Genomic DNA, 27905 nt, shown 5'->3' on the forward strand with positions numbered 1-27905 from the left:
GTAAATAGTAGTTTAAAAGCGGTGGATGACTTATAGAGTAATACAATATTTACTGAAAATATTTGTGTAACAAAAAGGAAAATATTACTTTAGGTAAATAGCAACTATGTGCCTTGGTTTTGGGAAGAACCAGTGAACATTGCCTAGTGGCCGATAGGCAATATATTAGCTGACAAGGTTTTGGTGATTGTGGCTGAAATATTCAGAAGTAAGTGATATATTTCACTAAAATAAAATTTAAACCATGAATAATTCAAATAAAGTTTCTGTTTGTCAACTGATCAGCTGTTTGTAAACTAGAAACATGAAAACATGTTGCTGCCTTTTCCACATCCTTCAACAGCTTGCATATTTGTGCTTTTTACATATTTTATATTAAAGATCTGTTTTTCAACACTTTGATTGACATTCAATGTCAGTCTCATATTTGCATTATATTAAGGATAGATATTTTAAAATATCATTTCTTTCAATCACCAACACACATTTTGTTGTTCTTGTGGTAATGAATTCTACATATTTAAACCTAAGAATTGAATTCCCAAGGAACATTTTGATAGTAACATGTCACATTTATTATGCATGCGTGTGACATTTTGGTCGTGTAATTCTACTGTTAAAATAACGACCCGACTATAACCATTTTTTTTCAAATGACGTCACAATAATGCGGGAAAAGATCAACCACTTGAAATCACTATAAAACGTAAAAAAATGAAACACTTCTGGCACCAATATATTTAAAATATAATAAACTAACACTTTCTAAAATGTTGATCTATATTTTACGGGACCTGTAGACACAGTACAACCAATAACAAGATCAATAGCTTTCATGTATATTGTTATGCAATGAATTACGATCCGAACATATCCGAAGATGTTGCGTTTATCGATTGATGAACGCAATTGCCGAAAGGCAGTTCATTTAAGGAATGCAAGTTGAGGTGTAAATATTTGCTCGTATTTCATCGACTGAGTATCGTTTGGCCGTTCTATATGGTTCCTATCTTCTTAAAGTTAAACCTTTGTCGTCGTAGACTGTTTTAAATCATACTTTGTTCATGGAAAAAGACCAAAAAACAAAAACACTGGTACTTTTGAAGAACGTACTCTATATAGCATTTTTGTATCGTAAAAAACGTGTAATGACTGAAATGCATATATCATTGAAACGTGTAACACTCCTTCCATTTTATTTTAAAATTAAGTATCCTTTTTTATATTATGCCTTATAAAAATATTCATTTGTGTAGATTTAACATAAGCGATTAGGCCGCTTTTCAAAAAGACCGAGAATTTGCATCTGCATATGTATCATTATCCTTAGAAAAAAATACCTCTGAAGTAGAAAATTAATATAAGCTTTATGGTTAGTCTGCAAACGCATTCATAAACCTATATCCAAATTGCATCTGTAACCGCACAGCAAGTAAACGGTGCTTAAAGATAAGGACCAGTAGCAGACACCATCGGGACAAGATGCCAAAAAGAAAGTTCGATTTCATTCGCGAAATTGCTAGATTAAAAGGATGCTGTTAAAGTGAGAAAGAACACACTATGCATTGCAAACGCTATCCAATTAGACAACAATACAATACATATAAGCTAAATCCAGGGTTTGTTTAAAAACAAATATTTCAAGAACAACATATTATGTTGGTGAGCCAAAGTGGACATCTTGATAAAAGTAGACAATGTGCGTTTGCGCAGTCATACTCACGGAAAAGTCTCCTGCAAATATGCGCATGTGCGTTAGCAAATGTGAATTAACCGATGCATGGTTAAATAGTTTAAAAGAAGAGCAATCTTAATGTAAAATGGAAACAATTGATTCCTTGCACTAAGGGAAAAGACAGAACACAATGCTCTAGAAAGCTAAAAAATAGGGATTTTGTGTAACATGTGGATATTTTAGTTGCCTGAAAAAAATCATCATCATGTCTAGTTGGTAAGCTGATTCCTGATTTACAATATATTCAAATACTTGCTTTAAAGGTTCAGTGGATAAACTCTGAAATTTATATTATCTGGCATATATTATAAACAAGGTGGAATAAAAATCAAGATCAATCAAATGAGCAAAACCAAAATATTAGCATGTACATTTCGATTTTGAGACATATTTTGATGCAAGTTTTAGCAAAAGATGAGATAGAAAACACGGATTTTATATACAGATACATTTAATGCATTTTTCAGCCTTTAATAGTCGCAGGTACATAAGGGCAATAAGAAACTCTAAGTATGATAATTGATTCAAAATGTTTTTTATCATAAATCCATTAAGAAAAATGTTTTAATGCGACGTGGGCAAGCTTACTCTTAAGGTATTCGTTGGACGTGTTGATATGGTAATTCAGATATATAATGTATGAATTAAAAAAAAAAATAAGATGCCGAAAATGCGTTCAACAGATCGTACAACAATTATGAAGACTCAGCTAAAAAAACAATGTTTCAATTTCTGAATCTAATCAAATAATTAATCTTATTCACAGAGCTATATTATGTTGCAGTTATGAAAACAAATTATGTTATCAAAAACAGAAATGTAATTCTGACATAAAACTTTTTAACTGCACATATTCAAGTTTATTTCATTAAAAAAATCCTTCAAGAATGCAGTGAGTTGATACCGTTTTAGTTTCAGCTAAATTAGGTGAGCGACATCGTTAAATGTTTTGAAAGTTGAGCATTTTCTTTTGAGAATCAGAGAAAGGTCATATACCTTAACTTGATAACAAAATACTTAAAACAAGAATTTACAAGATATTTCCGTCTTTCGTAGAAACAGTCTTATTTTAGAAATCACAAAAAACAGGTTATGCAGAAAAAACAAGGTTGCATGAATAACATTTTTACTTTGCAACCCTGCAAATTTAATAACAAAATACTGTAACATTTTTACCGTACTTCAGATATCAATTTATGTGTTAAATAAAACTCTCAATCACTGAGGGATATTAAGTTGCAAAAAATTAAGCTGTAAGTATCAGCTGAAATGGAGTGCGATAGCGTTTGTAATTAAATGTATTATAAAGCTAAGCAATCCCTTTTGATAGCATTTAAGTCCCTTAGAAAGACCAATGAGCTTAACTTGAAAACCAAATATTCAAACAAACAATTTACATGATATTTCAATTGTTTGTCGTTCTGCAGGATCCAATGAATGACCACGCAAAAAGGAACAATGAGGCGATCCCAATACAGAATTTTAAATGTTTAGCAGTCTTCAAAATTAGTAATGCGTATATTAAGTTTTAAAACCATGTTTTGTTGATTTTTTTTTTAAAAAACACAAGGAATCTTAAAATGGCTATTAGCAGAAATCAATGCGGTAATGGTAATATATGCGATTAAGCAATACAAAGACAATTTTTATACCTTCCGCCAAGGTCAAAAAATATAAGAGGCTAAGGTTGTATTAACAATTATCACAGAAAACTATATAAAGGCTGTTATTACTTTGCGACTGTATTATCAATATCAGAATACGTTTAAGTATACACACTGCTCATCTCATTTTGTCATCCAGCTAGCATTCGCATGCAATTCATGAATTGGTCTAATGCTTACATTGTTCAACTTATCATCACAAATGCATTCACTAACATATATTCTGGTACTATGATTTAACATGGTCACATGAATAAAACGAAAGATTGCAGAATGATGATAAGTATTGTGTGCTTTTACAGCTGTTTTAAATAAGTCTGGCATTTTTTGTTGATTCACATTATACTTATGCCATGTAAGTTGTTCTAAAGTTTTAACAGAATACTGTATTAGCGAACGTATCATTTAAATAACTAATAAAAGAGCAAACCAACTTCCCAGTTTCTTATTTAAGTTTCTTCCCAGTTAATCGTTGCTCCGTGGTTATACGAACAAACCTGTTCTAAAGTTTTAACAGAATACTATATTTGTGAACAAAAGAGTTCCAGCAAAAATACATTTTTACTTTGTTAAACTGAGGTGGGAGAAAATGCATCTACCATAGCGGCTCGTGTAAGATAGGTTAATCCCGACCCTCGCGCATGGTGTTTTGAGGAGACTCGGTAAACCTCGTTTCCGCAAAACACCCTACGCTCAGGACGGAATGAACCTATCTTACACTCTCGGCCATGGAAAATACTTATAATCTGAAAAATCCCCGCTAATTTGCACTAGTAGTATCAAATGTATGAGGGAAAATAAATTAGTATAAACCAATTGTATATATTGTGTGATGTCTGCATGGGCTTGTAGTCTTTTAGCAAATTCACTGTTGGGTAAAGACAAAGACCGTGGCCCATCAATGCTGAGACCATGGCTTTAATTATCATACAGCCGTTGATCGGCAACATTTCAAAATATAATTGAATGTAAAATGTTTAAGATCTTGTTGGCGTGATATGAAAGGGAGTTTATAGGTAAAAGATATGGCATAGGATACGATGCTAAGTAATCGATATATGATGACAGCGAACCTCGAATACTCCATATCCGGCCACCTTTTAACCCTACCGTATAACATCGTTTATTTATGAAGCAGGAAATAATATAGCATATAATGACATTCAAAAGGTGTCTCGACCATAGCTTCAGTGTTTATTGGGCATATTCTGACAAGCTGCGGCTCTGCAACTGTAAGATATTTGTCATCTTGCTCGCAATATTGGTATTGAATCTACCAATAAAGGTGTAAGGTATATGACTATGAATAAAAAATACCAAAACCACCAGGTAAAGCAATTAAGAGTTGATAGCAATTGAGCAATTTAAGTGTCTACTGTAATTCATATATCTTTGTCACTGGCAATGTCCGTTTATGCATACATTAAAACATAATATGTGTATGTATTCAGTAGGTACATTGATTATCCATTTTTGATATTGGTTTCGCACAATGTGTTAATTGATAGCATATTCAAATCTTTTAACATTGCAATGCCGCATCTCGTTATCAAATGTGATTTTGTGATGAAAGTTTCTTCAGAACCAACGCATTATACATCATACAATAAAAACAATAATGACAGTAGCCCAGTAATCAAAAGGCTAAATCCATGTTTGTAGGGATCATTTTTGTGCCCGAAGATAGTTAAAGAGCAACAAAATGTACAAATATAAATGTACAAAGCGTCACACTTGTTCAAACATTCACCAACAATGTATTCAAAGCATGACCGAACATTCTCCAACATAAGAAACCAAACAATTGTCCTAACATCAATAATCCCAAAATTGAATAATAAACCATCTTGAAATCAATAAAAGTAAGACTAATGCTATAAAGTGTAAAGTGTTTTTGAGTAATTTAAAGAATTTAAAGACCGATAACATAGTTACATCGAACATATCTGATACCATCAAGGATGTTTTCCTGCTTAACGGATTTTAAAAAGTTGAGACAAAGCATAGGTTTTCAACGTTAAGAACTTTTTGATGAAGGTATTTTAGAGGCATTTTACATGGATCGTGAAGATGACAACAGAACATATACATTGTAAAGTTCCAGAAAAAGTAAAGCAGGCTGTAATAAAATATAAAATATTGACATGATAAAGTTTGAGATAGATTTTTGTGTCTGTACTATATTGGCCATACACATTTTCACGTACATTGAAACATTGAACATAATATACCACGCTTCCGGTTATGCATGTGGTGTGCTTACAAATCAATATTCAAATCCAACAATGTCGGAATGCAGCTGCTCCGGCTATGAAAGTAAAGAATCAAATGCACAAATTCGATTGAGTTGTTACTAAAAATTAACCTGTTCAACTAAATTGATTGTTTGGTCTGCACTTCAGATTCAGTTTCTCCGAAATCAGTAATAAAATGTCATTTTGACAAATTTGACACTGGAGAGAAGATAGAAAATGATATTTGAAATTGAATCTTTTTATCTTCATTGTTTAAAAAACACATATTAAAATACACGCTTACTATCAGCGTTTGACTTAAATGAAACTTTGGTGTCAAGTTGTACATATTGGTTTGACCAGATAACTTTCGGAATGGCAACAGCAAAACATTTACAACATAGTTTGCAACAGATATTACACTCTGTCTCATGTAATCTGATAATAATTTGATAAACTAATGAAGGGTTATAATTCAATGTTTTAGTTGGTCATACAAGTATGTTTGTCTACAAGCAACATACAGCGGGCAAAGAAGATAAATACAAATTGGTATTCATCAGATATAGCAGAGACATTTCGTTTTAAACAATAAGGACAAAACGTCTAGTCTCGGTCAATGTTATTGTGTCGAATAATTTCAATTTGTAATACAGGACTCCTGCATCTTCTGCATTGAGTCTTTAAGTCTGATATTAAAAAGCACAAAAATTGTCGGATTACTTCGCCAGCGATCCATGCATAACCGAAACCATGTTCGAATAAACATGTGTTCACTCCTGTGGCAAATTTTGTCCTGCCAACTCGCGAATGGAAAACAGTGTTTAGAAATCGACTTTCCCGATTGTCGTGTTTGCTTAGCACGCATGTACACTGCTATTTGAGGAAATTATGAAACATTCGGTCTCGGCAAACTTCGACTGTGCCTGGTTTCAGCCTTCGGACTCTCGTCTGGTCTGGTCAACACAGTTCGGGCTCGGCAAACGTCGGGTCTAACTGATAACCGCCATGAGGACTCGGCAAGCATTGGGTCTGCTTGAGCACCGCCTTTTAACTCGATCAGTCTCGCGTCAGCCTAATCATCACAACCCGGACTCGGCGAGACTCTGGTCAGCCTGCTCACGGCAACGATGACTCGGTTAGAATTCGGTTAGTTTGATTACCGTTACTTGAAGTCGGAACGCCGGCAGTCGAACTCGGCAAGACTCTGATCTGCCTGGTAACTGCGACGTCTAATTGGCAAGCAACATGTCTGCCTGGTCATCGGCACTCGACACGTCTGAGATCTGCCTGGCCACCGCAATTCAAACTCAGCAGTCCTTGTGTCCTCCTGGTCACCGCCACTAGTACTCGGAAGGACTTGCGTTCGCTTGGTCACCAGCTTTCGCATTCACCAATTCTCGAGTCTGCCTGGTATTTTCCATTTCGATTTGGCAAGCCTCGGGCCTCCTGGTCACTGCTATAACGTTTTAAGAGGGTAAATGAGTTTCCCAATAACGATAGGAATTTTGTGCCACAAACTTAACAACAGGACACTCGAAACACTATTAATATGACGTTGTATTAATTTGTGTAATTTTTCATCATTTTACTAAGAATGTCTTGAAAAAGGTTGCTAACATTTTTCACGATGATTTTATGAAATAAAAATATACACCGCGCTTGTTGTACTTGTCGGTATTAATTGAGTTTAAAAGAGATATCACGCATGTTGCACCTGTTTGGTATGTATATGCAGTCGAAACCCGTTGGCTCGAACTCACATAACTCGAATTGCTCGTTGGTTCGAACTAGATGTAAAGGATCGATTTACTTAAACTAAAGGTAAACAGTCCCGATTGGCTCGAATTTTTTGAGGCTTGATGTATTTTCGCCGGTCCCTTTGAGCTCGAGCCATCAGGGTTAGACTGTATATTTATATACATATTGAATAAGAAGATCACCGTGCGTACCCGCGAATGTTGTACTTATTTGCTGATTTTGATTAAATCTGTCTTAAGTTATACACTCATTTAAGTAGATTGAATATAAAACGTTTATTGTAGGTTTTCAATTGCTCATATACCAGTAAAACCCCCAAAAAGGTTATCCGAGTTTAAGGTATACTGGTAATATATTAAGAAAAGCAAACGAATCAGCCTAAATTATGCGAGATAATTTTCCAGCCCTCCATTGAATGGTTTACTTTCACGTTCGAGTAGTGAAAGCTTGGCAGTAAATGCCGATAAGATGGAAAATATCCAAGTATAACGTATGTACCGCAAACGACCTAGCTTATAAGAACGAGAGCTCCACATCATCCAGAAATATCTGAATATCATAACGGAAAGACATCATTACAGCAAAACCATGTGTACTTTATGTTCACTGATCGCAGAAAAGTTATGACCAAAAAAAAACAACTTGATCAGACCAAACAGAAACATAAACTCGCTTAAATTGTTGAAGGAGGCTTGAATTTAAGCCTAATTATAACAAAGAGTAGACAAAATAGATATACGATTAAAACACTTTTTTTCTATATGAAAACATGATAAGCATCATATGGGTTGAAACAGTGATATAGACTTTGACATTAACCTTTCATATGTTATGATTCGAACCGTGTTTTCATTTTTATTTGATGAATATCCGGCGTAGAAGTCAGAGTTGTTGTATACAATTTAAGCGTTCTATCTAAAACATAATGCCCCATCCTTTGATTTTTTTAAGGTGTGCTCCATTTATTGTTTGAAAAGGTGTGCCGCCTTACATTATGTTTCTCTTTTCTACCTCACATCCCCAAGGGTAGAACGGTGTCGTTTTAAGTGTAACCTCCCTGTTGACAAAATCAGTTCTTACAACTAATATCGATGCAAACTAGCTTCTTGCAAAATCGAATTATTAAAAAAGCTAGAATAGTAGTTGTTAAACACAATGAACAATCGAAGGTTTTACACGGATTGATAAAATATACTTTATTTCAATCCGAAAAATTACCCGCAATACCCGAAGGGAGGGTTCAGAAAAGTGTGAAAAAGGTCGTGCTGTTGAGCATGATTGTCACACAGATCATTGCTTGTTTAAAATAAATGGTGGTAGCATGACATGTGTCATGAGGATTGCGTCCACATTGTTTCACTGAAAAGAAATGGTACGAAGGTCGCCATTGTTTCAACGTGGTGTCAAAAGTGTATTTTACCACATAATACAACAATCACATAATATAAGTATATCCCTTGATGTTGAACTTCTAAATCTTGGATAATGACCGGCAATTTTAAAATCAGCTTTCGAATACAATACACGTGCTTAATTAAGGAAAAATTCAACAACAACACACATGTCTAAACAAGGTTTACTTAATCAGAAACTAAAGCAAAGACACCATGATTCAACAGAAATTATGTTAAAAGTCACAAGGATGGATAACACAATTGACGCCTATGAAACGATTATCAATATATCAATAAAAATGTATTGAAACAGTGCTTCTGTTTTCGTCTCAGGTGTTCGGTAAGTTCAATATTTCACTGGATATTGGGCTAAACCGTATACCATGACCAAAACCCAACTATTGTCCAAATTAAGTCTAAGTGTATGAAACAGAGGTTTTAATACAATATTCTAATCGTTATTCAAGCCATTGGAAATTAATTTTGAAAAATTATCATACGATGAATATTGAAATAAATTACTTTATGATATTGGCCTTTCGGATGTTCCAATCTACTGCCATAAGACCGAATGCTTCGAACCATCTTGGGGAGTAATGTCAAACCTCTATAAAAATATATTGTACCTTGTTTGATAGTGTTTCCCTGTCTGTGTCTATACATTAAGCAATATATCGGAGCCGTTACAAGATGTCGGACTTTAACCGTGGAATACCTAGCGTGCGGATGAATTATATGTCTGTAAATGTTAACGCAATTTTGTTTTTGAACGTTGTCCTTTACAACATTTTGCAAATCAGATACCCAACCCACTACGCTCAAAACTGAAGCGAAGTACTCGTGTGTACTACTATAATAACTGGTATTGTGGATGCTTTATTATCAAATATATACGATAATGTCGTTTCGGTTATAATCTTTGCAGTTGTCTGCAAAAAAGTATGTATTTTATTTTCAATACAATGCTAAACCTAACGTCACAAGTAAACCAATGGGTGGGGCAAATATTTAACTAAAATTTAAATTCTTTTAGATAAGAAAATTCAATGACATCCAAATATCTGAATGACCATGTCTACACAACGAAGGGCGACGAATATAAGCTTGTATTTATTTAGTGGACTTTGGTTTATGTAAAATGACTGAACACAGTTCAGCGTTAAACAAGTGTATTGCTCTTTTCTGTCTTGATTTCAACCGCGGACAAGATTACACTTAGCAAATATTGCATTCACGCACAAACGCACACATACACTCATGCACACGTGCACGTGTATTAGTGTATGCGCCCGCACACGCACACGTACATGCATTCAAACACACACAAGCGCAGGCACGCGCACGCATGACACCACACAATGTTTATTGTGCAGAGAGTAATAAAGTAACCAATATATACGTACAATTCAAACAGAAACTCATTTTTACAGGTATGGATTTGCTTCAGTTGTTTGCCAGGATGAAATGGTTTGTCTTTCATATTAATCGATACTCCTAAATACAATTCACATGTCAGGGCAAAACATTCATTAATTTAAAGTACTCTTATTTTTCATGAAACTGTAATACGTCAGTAAACTTTGTGAAAATACGTATATAAGTATATGTTTTGCAATAATATCGGCATGCCTTGTCAAGCAAAGGGAAGTAACCGTTGAGTGGAGTTTGCGACAAGCAGCCAAACAGTTACTTAACGATTGTCCTGTTAAGGGCATTCTCATTAATCACAAGGTTTATTATAATAAGTCTAAAAATCGAGTGAAAAATTATAATACATTATGGTATACATTAGGTAAGGCAGAATTTCGTCATCGCAACCATTTTGGAATTTCAACAGTTTAATTTTGGCCATTTCTTATTTCTGATGGTGGAAGAGAGCATCTATATAAGATAAATAACATAGTTGTTCTCATTGCTTGCGTCGATATTGTTGACTGGATAAAATCCGAAGTAGTCTTGATTTAAACTGTGTTTGAAAGCCCAAAGTCAGTCGGCACGGATTGCCGACTTTCAGCGATTTTCTAAAAGGAGAATGTAGAAACGTCTTAGATTCCTGGTTATCACTCAGAATCGTAGCGATTGCATCAGAGTTTTGAACGCTTGGCATTATCGCTCTTGTGAACGAAAATCGTAAAGAGATACACAGTTCAAAACATTAAAAAGAACCACACAGTGTCACAACACAACAAAACAAATATGTTTTACTTAACTATTAAAAATTAATAGATTTTACGCCTTGGAGATGTCAACGATAGTTCACTGGGAGGATATAGAAAATGTACATTCAACATTGGATGTCATACATATTATATGCATGATATATTGAAATGGATTAAAACAAATACAGATATAATAATGGTTATCTCCGTGTATTTGTACACAAATAAGCGGTAAAATGAACTCTTATGCAAATACAAGACAACATATCTAGACAGGGATATTGTTTGAGCAATGTATGCAAAGAAAGTTATCAATTGAGATAAAAATGGTACAAGAGCAAAGAAAGGAGAGAAAAACAGAGGAAACTTAATCAGATAAAAACGTGCGTTTTTTTAAGAAAATTAACATATATTAGTAGGAGATAGAGTTTCGAGATACTTACTCAAATATAAGATGTTAACTCAATGACTTGATATTGACTTATGCGTAGTTGGTATACATATGGAAAAAGCCTTTTTGACACAGCATCAATTTAAATATGAAAGAATATGGAAAATGTACATTTAATACTCAAGCGATTTTTCGCACAAAGCATTTAGTTGACCCTTGTCTTTTCTGTAATTCATTCCTTCAATGTACAATAGTTTACTATTATGTCAAACTAAAACAAAACACAAAACGAATAAATGTCAACCGGATTGTTCTACTTTTCCTAACCCGCACTATAGGGGGGGGGGGGGGGGGGGGGGGTGCTGGTGTTCATGAATTAAAATCCTTACTTCCAATAGCAATCAGGATGCAGAGTCCACAGAAAACGCTTGCTCCGACACGAACCTTGTCGACAGGAAATGGAAATGTTGGAAATGTTGTCTATCAGTATTCTAATTTACTACTTGTATTATATGTTAAATCAAGTTATTTTATATCAATATCTTAAAACGCAATTCATTACAGAACACCCGTCTATTGTTAATTTAATCGAAATCTGAACCTTAAAATACAAACCATCTAAAATTGAGCTTGAAACTATTATTAAATTGCTCAGAAGCTCATTTGAATTCCAAGTAGTGCAAATGTATTTGTTATCACCATCTGCCGTATAATTCATTGTTTACAGGCATTCTTCTGTTTTGTTACAAGTCTTTATAACAGGTTAATGGTTACTGTTGTATTCGGACGTAAATCAACAGGTGAAGTTGTGTTCAAATACAAGGTCGGAACACCTGAAATGTAGTGTAAAATCTGTTTGGGAAAGTAACAAACGAATACAGTTTATAAAAAAACCCATGTATTATACAATTTAAAATGTCTTTAATATCATAAGTGCTAAACAACTTGAATAAAAGCTATGGTAAAATATAAATAGTTTCAGGAAGACGGACGCATTTGGATGAAGAAAATACAAGACAACAGAAGCATTTGCTTCTTTTAGAGTTTGGACGAATATTTAAAAAATGATTACGACCGAGTACGTATCAAAACAAATATTTTATAGTGTTGATATAAATGAGTTGGAAAATGATTACATCATGTTAAACATTTGATAGTTCTCCCGGCCATGTCTTAAGTGACATTGAAAATCACGCTGGAAACAGAACGGTACCTCAATATTTCACTATCAGTCCAGTGTTTCTTATGTGTCTCAAATTACCGTTGTCGCTTTACCTTTCAATTTTGCAATGGGAATGTATTCATCTATTTCAGAAGACATGTTTAGGAAACAGACAGAAACATTGATGCTATATTCATATATTTTGTTTATGGACATCGACAGAGTCGACGGCAGATATGAAAACATAACAAAACAAACTCTGAAAAATAAATATAATCTGTGACCATGCCGAAAAAGCAAACATGTAATAATATTGTTTTATAATACTCATCTAGCAAATAGGAATATATATTAATATTCTAATAATTAAAACATTCATCATGGAACATATATGTATGCATCATCCCATTGTCCCGATTTAACTTTTATCAGTATGCTTGTTGATGCAATCGATTCGCACTGATTTCAACTTACATTTCATACTGATATGTTTGCATATTGACATATCTTTATGACCAAACTTGTATTTGTTTTTTCTGGTGCAGCAAAATCCTTTTCATTACACGTTTCATTAATCTTTGGAATCGTTTCTGTTCTGATAAACGTATGAGAAAATCCATTAAATGATTCGGTTTGTTGAACATAGGCTTGAAAGACTTTGTCAACGTGTATTGCTATTGCCGGAGCAGGACGAGCAGTTCGCACTTCACAACTTGATTTAGACCTTTTTCCATGAAATTTTCAGGAATCTGGAATTGAAACAGCATTCAAATTTGTTCAACAACCTGTTATTTTTTTCAACACAAAAACAAATGAATCAAAGTTTGTCCCTCATTTGCTCACCTACGCGTAATAGGATGCTGTGCTCTTTGTAAGATAATCCAAGGGCTGCATTTGAAACCTGACATGTCACATTTCGTCTTGACAATGCAGCCGTTTGATGATGAACATTTCTGAATTTCAGAATATATATATATATATATCATATATGTATGTTGTATAGAGCACACATCCACAATGGAACTTAGTTTAGAGGGGAGTAACAACTTCAATATATTTAACTATAAATATTTGATATATTCTTAAAACAATTGAAGCTAATTTATATCAACTTATTGATAGGATAGGAATATTTTTATTTTCCTAATGTTTAGCTTATAAACATTCAATGTTTTTAATTATTCAAACTTCAAAATGTACGGGCCCAGGAGCAAGTTATATTACAAAGGAAACTGCATGGACAGGACCAATGGCAAAGAAACCTGCCATAATTGTGTCATGAGACTTTAATGAATACAAAACCAAATAATATCAAACGGAAAGCACAATACAACAAACCAAATTAATTAATTACCGCTCTGAAACGGTCAATCATAATAACCTTTCAAATTTAAATATGTCATGCGCGTTTTCGTTTGTTGAATATTCGGCGTAAAATGTAGATCCATTGTATTAAGATGAAGTTTTCCATATTGAAAAGAATGCCCCGTATTCCGAATATTTATATCGTATTGAGTGCCTCTTTAAGCTAGACATATTCTGTTTATTTTTATTGCAGAAATTATCCAACAAATACCTAATGGTATTTAAATGAAATGACCCAATGGTTAGGTGAATAAAACATGTCGGCTTTAGCATACAGTGTGAATGTTAAAATAATCAAAGCAGAAGCATATCTGCTGAAGTAGATAGACATTGTAAATAAATCACTTAAACATTAAACCTAGTATTAGCTTCACTTATACTAAATGGTTGGTTATTCCATCCAGTCGACTGATCATGTGAGTAGACCTAAAAAAGGACAATAATAAAAAGGATCAGAAGATTATTTTTGGTGGTTTACTTAAGTTAATTTGTTTTGTGGTGGTGCCAAGGGAATCACAAGAAACTGCGAAAAAAAAAAACACCGAACGGCGATGTAAAAGTTCTACTATTAGTATAAATATTAGTATTAGTATTAGTATTAGTAGTAGTAGTAGTAGTAGTAGTAGTAGTAGTAGTAGTAGTAGTAGTAGTAGTAGTAGTAGTAGTAGTAGTAGTAGTAGTAGTAGTAGTAGTAGTAGAAATAGTATTAGTAGTAGTAGTTGTTGTTGTTGTAGCAACAGCACTAACTGTTTTTTAATTAAGTAATACAGAACAATTTACATGTATTTTACTTAGCAGTTAAATGCATGTCAACTATTATTATTCATTGTGGTAGCGCAACAAATAGTATTTACAATGGTGAATATGAAAGCAGAAGTATTATTGCACTTATTATACATTCCTTAAAAATGACCTCGTACAGTGATCATTTTAGAAAATAGAAACAGATAGTATTTTTTTCATCGGGGAAACAAAATATTGTTTGCCCTTTCGTTCAGCAATTGTTTCATTGTAACACAACAATTTAATGGTTTGGTAAGACAATAAATTGAACCGGTCGTATTTCATATTGTTTGCCTGTAAATTCCAATTGTTGACTAAAGTCTATATAAATATATATATAAATAAAACACAATTATCACTTAATCATTTTTCTAATGTTGTTTAAACAATTTATATGAAAGTAGTTTTTTTCACTTGGTTTATTCAGCAAATACACTCTGCCAATGAACATAACAGTAATAGTTTTCTTTTGCTTGGATCTGTTAGGCTTATCACATACGTCTAGCATATATAACTCGACCATATTGTCCTGATCCAACGGAACCTCTATTGACATAATTAATGTCACAGCTTTTTTGATAGTTTGCTCGGAAATATTCTTACCGGCAATTACGATAAGACATTGGTAAAATGTGTGTGAGTGTGTGTGTGTGCGTGTGTGTGTGTGTGTGCGTGTGCATAAATATGTGTAAGCGTATGTGTATTCCAGCGTGCATGTGCGTGCGTGGATTTATTTGTGAGTGTGTGTTGATTATATTTGGTCGGCAGTCTATATAAATTAAACAGAAAATGGCTGGTGTGCCCGGTAACTGAACCACGATCTTTCTGGACAAAATAAAAGTAGTCGTTGGCGTTCATCATTTAGCCACATGTAAAAATACAATTGTTTTTGCATGTGGACTGCTACTCAGAAAAAAGATAGACCCAATGAAAGTGACCTAATGCACGATAAGCTCGCCGTTATCATCGTGAATATATTGATGCATAAAGCATGATAAGAATCTGGTTAATTTGTAGGACAACAATTATGGTAGATTGTTTGTAATTTCATTACTGTCACTAATAAAAAGTCTTCCCTATATTTCAGATTTACATTTGAAAGTTCCGAAGTGGGCAACAATATTAATATTCTTAGTAACATCGATTGCCGTTTTACATAACAAGATGATTCCATGATAGAGTTGACATGCCATGAACTCATTATTTCGTTGACCATCCCAACCGTTATTGGTAAAATATATTTAACCTATGTGTGTGTCTGCTATCGTGTGTGCCCCCCCCCCCCTTTGTTATTTTGTCAGGATTCGACCCGTGTACAAGGGAACAGTCCATGGCATAACAATGGTGCAAATAGCCAGATTACCAGATCCGGACACCTAAGTACCACGTGACAGTCCATGGTAGACTGACTCAAAAAAACATAACCTGTTCATTTTTTTCGAAACTTAAAGTGACTGTTAAAATGATTTTTTAAAGTGAGATGGTATGAGTATCATCTTTGAGTGTATTTAGTCTTATTGAAAGTAAACGTGTCTATTTAACTTCATTTAAATAGGCTTTTTTATAAGATCAATACTCATTAGAATTTCTTGATTTCTGAAATACAAGTCCAATTAAACAAGGGTTGCCTCTTGTTTTACTTGTTCGCAGGGAAATACCAAGCGCCTCAGACATTGCAGTAGTTATCTCAGACGGTCTGTTCCAATTTCCGCCTCTCACAATAAGACAATCCGACCACGCAAAACAAGAGGGGATTACCGTTTTTGCAGTTGGTATCGGCAATACGACCGACCACGATGAGCTGTCGTATAAGGAAAGCGGTCAGCAATTTTTAATCGAAGTTGATCACTATGATTATGTTTTGGACATACATTTAACTGTTTCAAAGCATATATGCGGAGGTATAATACGATCGTAATATATTTCATCATGTGTTAAATCGATTACTTTATTAATTCAAAGTTATTTTATCATTGGCAAATATTATGCTAAAATATAAATGCCTGTAAATACATATATCATATGCATTATATTGTACGTGTCATGTGATGAATGTTGACATTCAGTAAAACTGCCTTCTACCCATTATACACGGAGTCACACGACAGTACCAACAACGACAGAGTGTGTAAACATGTTGCCTATGTGTAAAACGTTCCCACGAGACTCATGCTATGCAATACACAACTGACCCGTATCATGCGGAGTTTGTTCAGATTCTAGAAAAGTAAATCGTAGCTTTGACTTTAAAATAAATCTTATATATTCAACAACAATGTTCAGATAAATGTAATTTCACAAACACATGCCCACTCCTGCGTGCTATTATACGCATAGGTTAAGCTCCAAGAAGACGAGGAATAATTCGTTCAGTAAAATGATATGAGCCGCGTCGCGCGATTTTACGCATATAGCAACGCAACATCCATACAACTTAACAACTACCGAAAAAGACAAAATGATTAAAAACTATATTTTGTTCATCAATTGGATGCATATTCCATTTAATATTATTACTCCGCAAAAAAAACGTCATGCAACAAACAAACATTGATCAGGCACAAGTGTTTTATATTGTTGAGAAGTTGTCAACTCGCACCTACCCTTAACTGTAGGTGAAATCATATTTACTATTCAATTACAGCGTCAAAACATATTTGATATGGTATGGATATTGCGTCAAAAGTCACCTAATTTACATTATATTTGTATTAAAACAGCAGAGCCCAATATCAAAATTTAATCATGGTGTTGAGTTAATTAGATTACACTTAATTTAACATAGATTTAATCATTTAAATTTTAAACCGAATTGCCAAATCTGAAACGTATACACTAGTTATGCAGTGTATAACGAAAACCTAAATAAAGCCCTACCTGCTCGATTTAAAAATAAAATAAATTGGACAAATATGTTAAAATTCGAATTTTATGGTTCAAGATCCACTTACAGACAACTTTTGTAAGTCAGAGACGCTAAGAAAATGCAATATCGCCCATAAATTATATAACAAAACACAGGTATCGTTGCATCCGGTATTCAAACCATTGACCAAGCGATTGACAAGTGATCCAGAAACTAATAATCATATAATTCAATCGCATTTGGAATGGCTATATAAACGTAAACAGAAAGCGTCTGTTAATTAACTTTCAAAACAATTCAATATATCCCATGAACAATATGTGAGTTTGGTATGCCTGGCTACCCGATATCATTATGAAAGCGTTTACAATACAATAACTGTTGCAAACATGCTTTTTTGGCCTTTCGTTTTCTTTTACATATCAGTAATCGGTAATCATACCCATATAAATGGTAACACAAATATATGGAGTTACTAGGCATAAAACTAATCATGGTTAACAATGACTCTATGAAACGAGAAGCTAATTGGTACATCGAATACTTTCATATTGGCTGAAAAGAAAACAGTGAGAGTAGAGTTATAATATTATTTGAAATGACATTGTTTTTCACATATTAACACGAACATCTTCCAGTTTATAATAGTCAACCAGGTTGCGGCATGAGCAACTTAATAATTAACATTGAAGAACAATGTTTGACATATTTTATTTCCTTTTTGAGATGAATTAAACTAATACAGAAAATAGCGTGTGTCTGCTGGACGAAACGTTTTTCATATATGCGAAAGTACTATCAGTTCATTTCATTGTCAAAGCCAAAGTGTATCGATTGGCGATTCCGGTGATTCAGTTATACAATTGTTGACTGAGAGGGCGAAACAGACTTATCTTCCCTTAAAGATATTTGAGGGAAGGTCTAAGACTATTTTCTGAAAACAATAAGTAACAAATGCAACACAATTTAAATAAATGAAAAACATTCAACGGAGATATGTCACGACAAACTGTGCTAAAATGTGCTCATTTTACAGTATTCCTTTTTGGTTTGTTGGATATGTTACCGCTATTCATTGTTTTAATTTCAATATAAGACAGGAGCTGTAACTACCTACACAACAACTGCTACTGCAACTCCTACTACTACAACGACTTCAATAACAACTACTACTACAACTGCTGCTGCTACCACTACTACTACTACTTCTACTACTACTACTACTACTACTACTACTACTACTACTACTACTACTACTACTACTACTACTACTACTACTACTACTACTACTACTACTACTAGTTCTGCTTCTGCTGCTGCTGCTGCTGCTGCTACTACTACTACTACAGCTACTATATTTTGTTCTAATTCTTATTGTATGTGAATAAATGTAATGGAACAGAAACGGTAACGTATTTTTTTCTTCCAATACTTATGTTCAACAAATTAATCTGATAATTTTATGTGTCGATCTTAGTGGATCAAACCTAGATTGCTATTACCCGTGTGTCCATCTCTTTTGTAAACTATTATCTTTATTATTACTATTATTATTATTATTATTATTATTATTATTATTATTATTATTATTATTATTATTATTATTATTATTAATTTTATTATTAATATTATTGATATTGATATTATGACCATGATTTTGATTATGCTTTTTATTATTATTAATTTTATTATTATTACAGTTAAACTGCGATCGCTCGAGGTCACCGGGTACCGAGCCTAAACCTCGAGGGAATCGATGTTTCGAACAACCCGATTTTCAATTCTCCAGTCTGTTATGAAATATCTTTTAATATATTTTAAGTTTGAAGTCGTCTGTTAACTAAGACATCGTTTATGTGTTGCGTTGTGGAAATCGCTCATATGTTCAAAGGCTGTGGTATACTATATGTATACTAAATATAAAATGTAAAAGAAATATCATTAATAAATAAATATTTTTATTTTTATTTTTACAAAATTGCCATATTGCAAAGCAAAGTGACAAGAATGAATTATTTTCAGAGATTCCGATGTTGGATTGATATCGTAGTGTTTATTGATGTTTTTATTACTCATTTACATTTTTCACAATTAACTTCTCGTCATTAACTTCTCATAACTATCTTCTAAAATGCCCATATCAACTAGTATCGGTCATGCGTTAACAGTGTTAAGCGGTTTTTCACACCTTATCAAATTGCCTTTCAACTGTCATTGCAGTTTTTACAACTTGCAAAAATTTTAATACCTTGCAATTGTTTGTTTATTTTGGAACAAGCGTTCGGGAAAAAGTGTGAAATTATTACCTCAAGGGAGCCATAAGGTTTTGTGCATGATTTGTGTACTTGGGACCGAGTATATTGCTCGACTCCTCGACAAAGTTAGGTTTCGATGCAGCGTAGGTATAATTTATATGCAAATAGAAGGAAACAAGTTCGGTACCAAGCTCCGACCTCGAGGGAACGTCGGTTTTCGAACGACCGCTTGTTCGAACGACCGCAGTTTTACTGTATTATTATTGTTATAATTATTATACACCAGATTTTTTATATATACAATAAGCGTTCAAAATCGTTGACCTATCGGATTTACAATTATAATTTTTAATACTATTGTTTAACCTGAAAGCTAACTTTATTGAGGGTATTGAGTACTTGTTATTAGTTTACAACCTTGGTTGCAGCTCTGCATGACTACATAAAGGCTGCAACAAACCATTATGGAACGATATCAGTGGTAGGGCCAGCTTTTGTGAACAGGGATGTAACACTGAAAGCGACACCATTCTACCCTTGGGGATGTCAAGTAGAATGGAAATACATTATTGACGGAGAAACACAAATTCGAACAATGAATCTTGAGTTTGCTACAAGATATTCGGAGGACGAATCATTCTTTTTGAAATGGAAGGCCACAGTTGCATACAACAAATCTGACTTCTACGCCGTATGTTCAACAAACACTACGACTAGAACAAGCATGGTATCTTTAAATATGACAGGTAAAAATGATTTTAGTGAGTTACCCAAATGATGAAGATAAACATATTAATACAGATATAAAGACTGTGCATTTCATTTTTGTTTCCTCCATTGTTTTGATATTTAGGTCTTTACTCATTGAAACATTCTAACAAAGTCATGGTAGGTTGTCTTTTTACTATGTTCTTTATATTTTTCTATCATTTTCTCAAAATACAAGAAAAAGTAAATGGTAATAAGCCAATAGGCAAAGACAATGTCGAATTAATCAGTTCAAATCAATAATCTTCAATTGTTTTATAAACTCTTTTAAACATGTATTACTAACTTCTAATATACAGATATTGTTGGACAATGTGGAACTCTCGTGCTTTTAAACCCAGTTGTTCAAGGCGCGGATGTCAAATTAGGATACTTTCCGTCTGACCTTTCCCTATGGTATAAAACTTTCCTTACACGAACATGGAAGAAGAACAGCAAAGAGATACAGCTACGCGAAGGTCATTACGTAGAGGAAACGGTAACTGCATATCTGTACACATTAACGGTACTCAACTATGATCACAGAAATGAGGGATCATATATTTTAGAATGCAATTCAACAGAAACCACGGACTATGTGCAGCTTTATATTACAGGTACCTTCATTGTATTTCACTGAATAACCAAACAATTTATTATTAATGTTATTTCATGTTCATAATGTTCACGTCTAATTAGAAGGAAAACTTTAGTCTTATCAGTGTAAAGTAAATAAGTTGTGATTCCTGGTGATAAGTGCATAAGCAGCAATGTAACATACCTTTCAATCGATTTTTAAATGTTTATATGATATATAATATGCTAACTGATTTAAATTAGTATCGTTGTTTTTAGGGCGACCGAATTATCCAGTTCTCGGTCCAAAGTTCCCAGACTTTAAAACAACAGAATGCATTTATGTTTATGCAGGCTCCGACATGCATTGCATAACAAAAAAAGGAGCAAACCCCGTACAGGTCGAACTTTTACTGGGTCAGAAATCATTTGTTCTTGCTGAAAGCAAAGAGATCAAAGGATTTTACCGATTCCATAACGTTCATCAACAAATGGCTGGACTGTCAAGACAGAATGTAACATGCCTCGTTTCAAATGCAGCTCTTGAAACACCCTACGACGTGCATGGCGTTCTCTGTAACGTAGGTGAGCTGATAGAAGACACATAATAACAATCTATGAATCATTTTTTTGTGGAGGTTAAACTATTGTGATCTTGCATAATATTAAATGTTATTACATCATACGACTTCAATTCCAGAGAAAGGTAGCACGCCCGTGTTAACAGTTCCCGAATTCCTTGATGGAGAAAGTTCGACAGCAATCTGTGAAGTGCACAATGCTATCCCAGCCCCGGCAATAGAAATACGCGTTAGCACAATTTTGCTAACAGATGTTCAACAAACAGATTCATTTAATAGATCCTCTAATACTTTTACAAGCCGTGCAAAGTCAACAAAGACTAATAAGAGGTGGAATGGAAAAGAAATGTGTTGCTACAGGGGTAGTAAACATGATTTCGGTTTGACAAAAATTTCAATATGCGTAAACATCAGTATAAAATGTAAGTTGAACTCAAATCGATTGACGATTATTGTTAAATTTTAAGACGAGAAAATATGATAAGAAAACCCAAATTTAATATAACGACATTTCCCATAGGATTGACGGTAAAATTTGAATTTAATATTTATATTTTCAAGTTTGTTCTATTCTCTTTTCAGATCCCCCGTCGAATCTTTCCATATTCGTCAACAAAATGCATGAAGAAAATAGCAACAATGTTTCCGTCTGTTTCTTAAACTTGACTTGTGAAACGGATGCATCAAATCCGCCTTGCACAATTGAATGGTCAAGTGTCAAAGATGATATAAGATACCTTCATAACAGCAACTGGACGAATGGTGAAAGTGGGAGTTTCCGATCTGTTTCAAACGTGCTCTTTAATGTCACTAAAGACATGGCTGGTGGAACTATTACATGTTCAACAAGATGCGATCATTTCCCATCGCATTTAAATGCAAGTTATGAAATATCGTTTTCTGGTACGTACTCGGTCTGATACATTTTCTCGAGTTTCGTTAACACTCACAATTAAACCAAAACTGCTTTTTTCATGTTAATTCTTCATTCAAAGGAATCTTACGGAGTAAACATATTCATGCGCTCAGCTGATTTTTAAAAAAAGATTTTTCAGTGAAAAAATATAAATGATGATATGATAATATAAAGATGATAATTGTCATTGTAAGATCGTGATCAATTATGTCATTCAATGTGATTTTACAACTTGTAACTAGAACTTTTAATTTACTTTAAGATATGTTCTGACTGTTGTCTCCTCTATGCCTTGTATACCTGAAACTGTGCTACTTCCTTAATTATTTCGAAACTACTTTTCGTATTAAGGATCCATATTTTGTTTTGGAAGAACTCGCCTTCTGGAATGTATTTTTACATTATGATAGTTTTTTAAACAGAGTGTTTCATCCATTTGTAACCAAAACTTAATAGTAGATATTTGGAAATGTATAATATTTAGTGTTAATTCTAGGACATTTATCTGTTTTACTGTTTGTCTGTTATAGTTCTACGCTTACATTTACGGTGGACCGAGTCTCTCTTAAATTTGCAATTTAATTAGAAATAAACTATTTCAGGAAGTCAACTCCATGATAATGACAATCGAACATTTTCTTCAACATCCCGATTTCCTGTCAAAAAGGTTATTATTGGAACAGCCATTTTCTGTGGACTCTGCATCTTGTTTATAATCGTAATTGGAAGTAAGGATTTGCTCCCTAAATGCTCTCATAAATTTAAATAGTGAATGTAGTAAAGTTCAATGTTTTACAAACTGTCACAACGTGCAGTTTTGAAAGGGTGCAATGGCGTGAACGAATGATCTAATCCAGAGTTAGAAATAAATAGAACCTGTCCGTATTGTATTTTTCGTTTATTATGTTTTGTTTTCACTTGACATTTCACTATTTTAAGGTATGTTTTAAGTCTTTAAAGGGCCTCAATATAAGTTGCTGCCTTTTTCAATTGTAATGCATTATGATGTTTAACATACTGGACTTGAATGATTATAGCAAAAAAAAACATATAATGTATAGCTACGTGGCCACAAAATTCTCAGTTAAAAGCGCCAAAATATAGCTAATGATTGTTCATCCGTACCCAAATCATATGCCTTGTTTTATTTGATCACTCAAGACAAATAAAGTAAGCACAATATTGCATCGAAACAACATCAACCTATATTGCGCTCATTTAAAGACTTATTTACAGACAGGACAAGTGCCAAAATGGGAGGGAATATAGACAGTATATATTGAGCGAAACATAATTCAGAATGAGCATAACATTTGATGTTTATTTCAATTAGTTTAACTCTCTTTAATTGACGTTTATTTAGAATATCAATATTTTATTTAGATGCTTAAAACTTCACAAGAAAATGAGTTTTCTGAATCAAAAATCACAAAATAAAGATCATATTTTCAAAGACAGTTCAAACGAAAATATTCAGAAATAATGTTGATTATACGTTTTTATGAACACATGTTTATTTTTAGGATGTGTATTACTGAAATGGCGAAAGGTCAACGAAACCAACACAATAGAGATGTAGATATCAAATATTATTTTGTAATTTCGAATAAATGATTCAGACTCTTAAATGTTCATTGAATGTTACATAGTTGGATTTAAACACATTTGAAACATTATGCAATTAATTCAGAACGTAGTTTCAAGCAGATTGTGCAGTGATTCATCTTACGATATTTAAGCTTATCGAAGTCCTACTGGTATAAGAATTTATTCCCATAAACAAATAAATACGTGTTGTTATTTTTCAGTGTTGAAAACCAAAGCGGTAAGTCCCTTTTTTAGTTTCCTTCACGTACATTCTTTCTATGCTCTTTGAAGAGCCCGACATGTACTCTTGCGGATACGTTTGTTGCTAGCTTTTAATTGGTTTTGCTTAAGATGGGTTTATAACATAACATCTCAAAATAAATTACATAAACATATCCAATTTAATGATTTGACACACTCTCATTCACTCTCTTAAACATATCAAAATTAAGATAAGCATTAATTTAATATTCAACAACTGGTATTTCATTTGATACAATATTAATCAATTCGGTTTTGAATTTTTACCCCAAAATGAATGTATATATTTAAATAAACACAAGACGCTTTTGATGACATTTGCATCTAGGCAATTTGTAAGTTTGGATCCAGTTAATAACTCGTTTATTGGATAGTTATTTTCAAAAAAAGATATGTTTAACACATACAGTTTGCAAAGACATTTTGGTATTTTAACCAGTTTTATACTATTTGTTCTGTAACTATATTATTCTCTACTATTTCCCTCCAAATGAATGTTTATAATGATGCAATAATATATAAATTAATGATTACCTGGCAAAAAACAGACACATTGTCGGACAATGGCGTGCTACACATAGAAACGGAAGGAGTCCAATACGCAGTCGTTCAGAGGCGGGCGGCCACACAGAGGAATGAAACGTAGGTAACTCATTTCACTTTGCGAAGTTTTCCTCGAGTAAATTAATTTGGTGCAATGTCATCCAATAAGTACAAAGTACCTTGAGATCACCATAATTGCAATCATTATGGCAGGTGTGCAACCATTCATGAAGAATCCAACCTTCATGTCTTCAAGGCTTATGGCGTAACATGATACTTTTCCAGATGCCATGCAAGTTTAAACATACAAGGATCCTTTTCCGGTGAGCTCCATAATCGGTATTACTAATGCTCACTTATAATGTCATTTGGTAATACTAACAATTTTATATATATTCCAGCAACCACATGGTGACGACGGCCTAACGTACGCCGAGTTGTACATCAAGTTCCTACAAGAGGCTTACGCAAGAGTTTCACCAAGGAGAAATAACACGCCGACAGAGTATGATGTCATTGTGTTTTTCTCAACACAGAAATCTGCTTAGGAATCATGGGTAACACAAAACATCTGCGTAGATCTTTAAATAGGTCGAAGACATACCGTCTAAACAAAATATACTGCCTTGTATTGTTTTTTTACTGTATTGCCTGTGATTATGTTTATTGTTGAACTTTTTTTTGAACAGAAATTATTATTTTTGAAACAAAGAGCTATTAAATACAAAATTAAATTATTGATATTAATTATAATACTGGGATAATGATTGTTGGTTAAACAATCGATTTAATCGGCACTAAGAGTGGGCCTCTATTCATGTACCTTTTCTGACTGCCTTCAGTGAACGGTAGCTTTTACTCTTATACATATACAGACATTATAATTACTGAAATATTGTTTGGTTTCTGTATTTATTCCAAAATTTTACATTCATGTAAACAGGTATACACTATTGTATGTCAGGCAAACAAAGCGTTAGGTTGCAAACATTTTTGTAATTCACTTCATATAACACTAATTTCTTTATAAAACAGGTTACTTTTTGGTATTTGTATTGTATTTTTTTTCGTAGAGATATACGAGCCTTAAACATTCCACTATATAAGAGCACAGCTTTTTCAAATCGTCACCATCTCCCATTATAAGTACTCTCTTCTTCATTGTTACTATTGTTTTCGTTACAATGCTTATTTGTTTAGGAAAGGTATGGAACTGCAATATAAACCATTATTATCTTCACTCACATATTTTAATTAAAATTGAATGTATTGCTAACAGTAATGGAATATGTATTTGATAGCAATTTGTTTGGCAATGACTCGCACTACATTTTAGATTGAACTACATTGTGTTTTTAATTCGTTGAACACTTTCATTTCAATTCACCCCAAAACGATAGCGTAAGCTGTCATCCCCAAAACCATGTGCACGTTTGTTTTAATATGCAAAAGCCATATAACTTTGGGACAACATTATCGTATGTATATAGCTTGTCATTGATTTAAATATTCATTATTTACTTGTGTAGTTGAATACCAGAAGTTTTGTGAGAATGTATTCATCGGATTAAGTTTAGATAAAATTGAGTTTTCTAATTTTGTTCCCCATATCTACGTTTTAGTTTAAGGTGTATAAAGTAATTGTAGATCATTTTGTATGTTCCGTGATTTGATTCACGGAATACGTAAGTGTATGATATTTTATGACGTTGAATCTGTACGCCAGTTTACAAGTCATCAGGAATACTAAGGATGTGTGTATTAAATTTTAGAATATCACTTGCATGTTAGATAAATATTACACCCTTGTCATACCACTTTTTATATTAAAATGCTTTGTTATTGGTAATTTGTAGTTTGCTGTTGTTCCATATGATTTCTTCTGATATTATCACAGCATCGTATTTGAAAATGAAGAGTACCAATGATTGCATTACATTCATTGATTTAATTAGATAACTATTGTTTAACAGGTCCTTGTGGTTGCCTTAAGTTTATTGATTTCATCCCTAGGCTTGTGAAAAGCACACAATGTACAGTATATTATATATGCAACTTAGTGGAAGAATATTTTGTTAAATATATTTTGGTATAAGGTTTCTTTAAAAATTTAACAAATGCTTGTAATTTTGTCTCGATATGTTGGGTTATGAGCCGAAATATATTTATGCATTAATTGAAAACAATATAAAATTATATTTCATGGTATTATGTATATCGTTTGAAATTGATTTGTACATATTATCATTATAATTATGCATCAGAGTTATCAAATTATATGTTTGAATTCACATCAACCTATTTGGCATCATATGACTTGCATTGCATGTATCGTGGATCATATTAAACTTATTCAATTATAAATGTCATAAATTATATATTGATACTGAATAAATGGTCTTATTCCTGTATAATGTTGATTAATAATTGGCACATAATCAGTGAAGGAAAAAGGAAAGTTCAAAACCGAATGTTATCTAAGTAAATACAGGAAAAAAGAAAAAAGAATGTTTACTGAAAATGTCGTAAAATGACTGCGCTGGTTCGTTCAACGAGCATTCGTTGCGTAGTATATTACAATGGCAATCATTGAAGCAACTACCTGTTGTTATGAAGGTGACGACGATGTAATTATCCTTTCGAATTGATCATGGGACTCAATATCTGATGGAATACATTGCTTGAACATAACTAGCTTGCTTGCCCTATTTTCTCAAAATTTCTTAAGCATACCAGTTTTAAAAATCTCCTTTTAATTAGCTAAATTACTAACTAAAACTTTAATTACAAACAAAAAAAAGTTTGTCGAGATTAAATTTAAAATTATTAAGTTTAGACGTCCCAGACTATAAAAATGAGCACATAATTAAATAATGCCAAAATAAATAGTATAAGCTTACCTTGATCGTGTTAAAGCTGACATTT

General features: G+C 33.1%; 1 protein-coding gene across 4 annotated transcripts; it reads left to right on the plus strand.

Moving 5' to 3' along the window:
• Positions 1–27310, plus strand: LOC128235164 (uncharacterized). 4 transcript variants are annotated; one of them, XM_052949909.1, is made up of 11 exons: positions 1–208; positions 20198–20515; positions 20837–21133; positions 21372–21677; positions 21793–22095; positions 22256–22576; positions 23192–23317; positions 24113–24164; positions 24398–24414; positions 24986–25079; positions 25382–27310. In XM_052949909.1, the coding sequence occupies exons 2-11, from the start codon at positions 20365–20367 to the stop codon at positions 25404–25406; spliced, it is 1692 nt and encodes a 563-aa protein (XP_052805869.1). In that variant the 5' UTR covers positions 1–208; positions 20198–20364; the 3' UTR covers positions 25407–27310. The 4 variants fall into 4 exon arrangements, 3 of the variants coding, with proteins under 3 accessions (XP_052805869.1, XP_052805868.1, XP_052805870.1); XM_052949908.1 differs by lacking the exon at positions 1–208 and adding an exon at positions 18497–18562; XR_008261150.1 differs by lacking the exons at positions 1–208; positions 24113–24164 and adding an exon at positions 18497–18562.
• The last annotated feature ends 595 nt before the right edge of the window (positions 27311–27905 follow it).

The sequence above is a fragment of the Mya arenaria genome, chromosome 5, assembly GCF_026914265.1.
Source record: "Mya arenaria isolate MELC-2E11 chromosome 5, ASM2691426v1".
NCBI lineage: Eukaryota > Metazoa > Mollusca > Bivalvia > Myida > Myidae > Mya > Mya arenaria.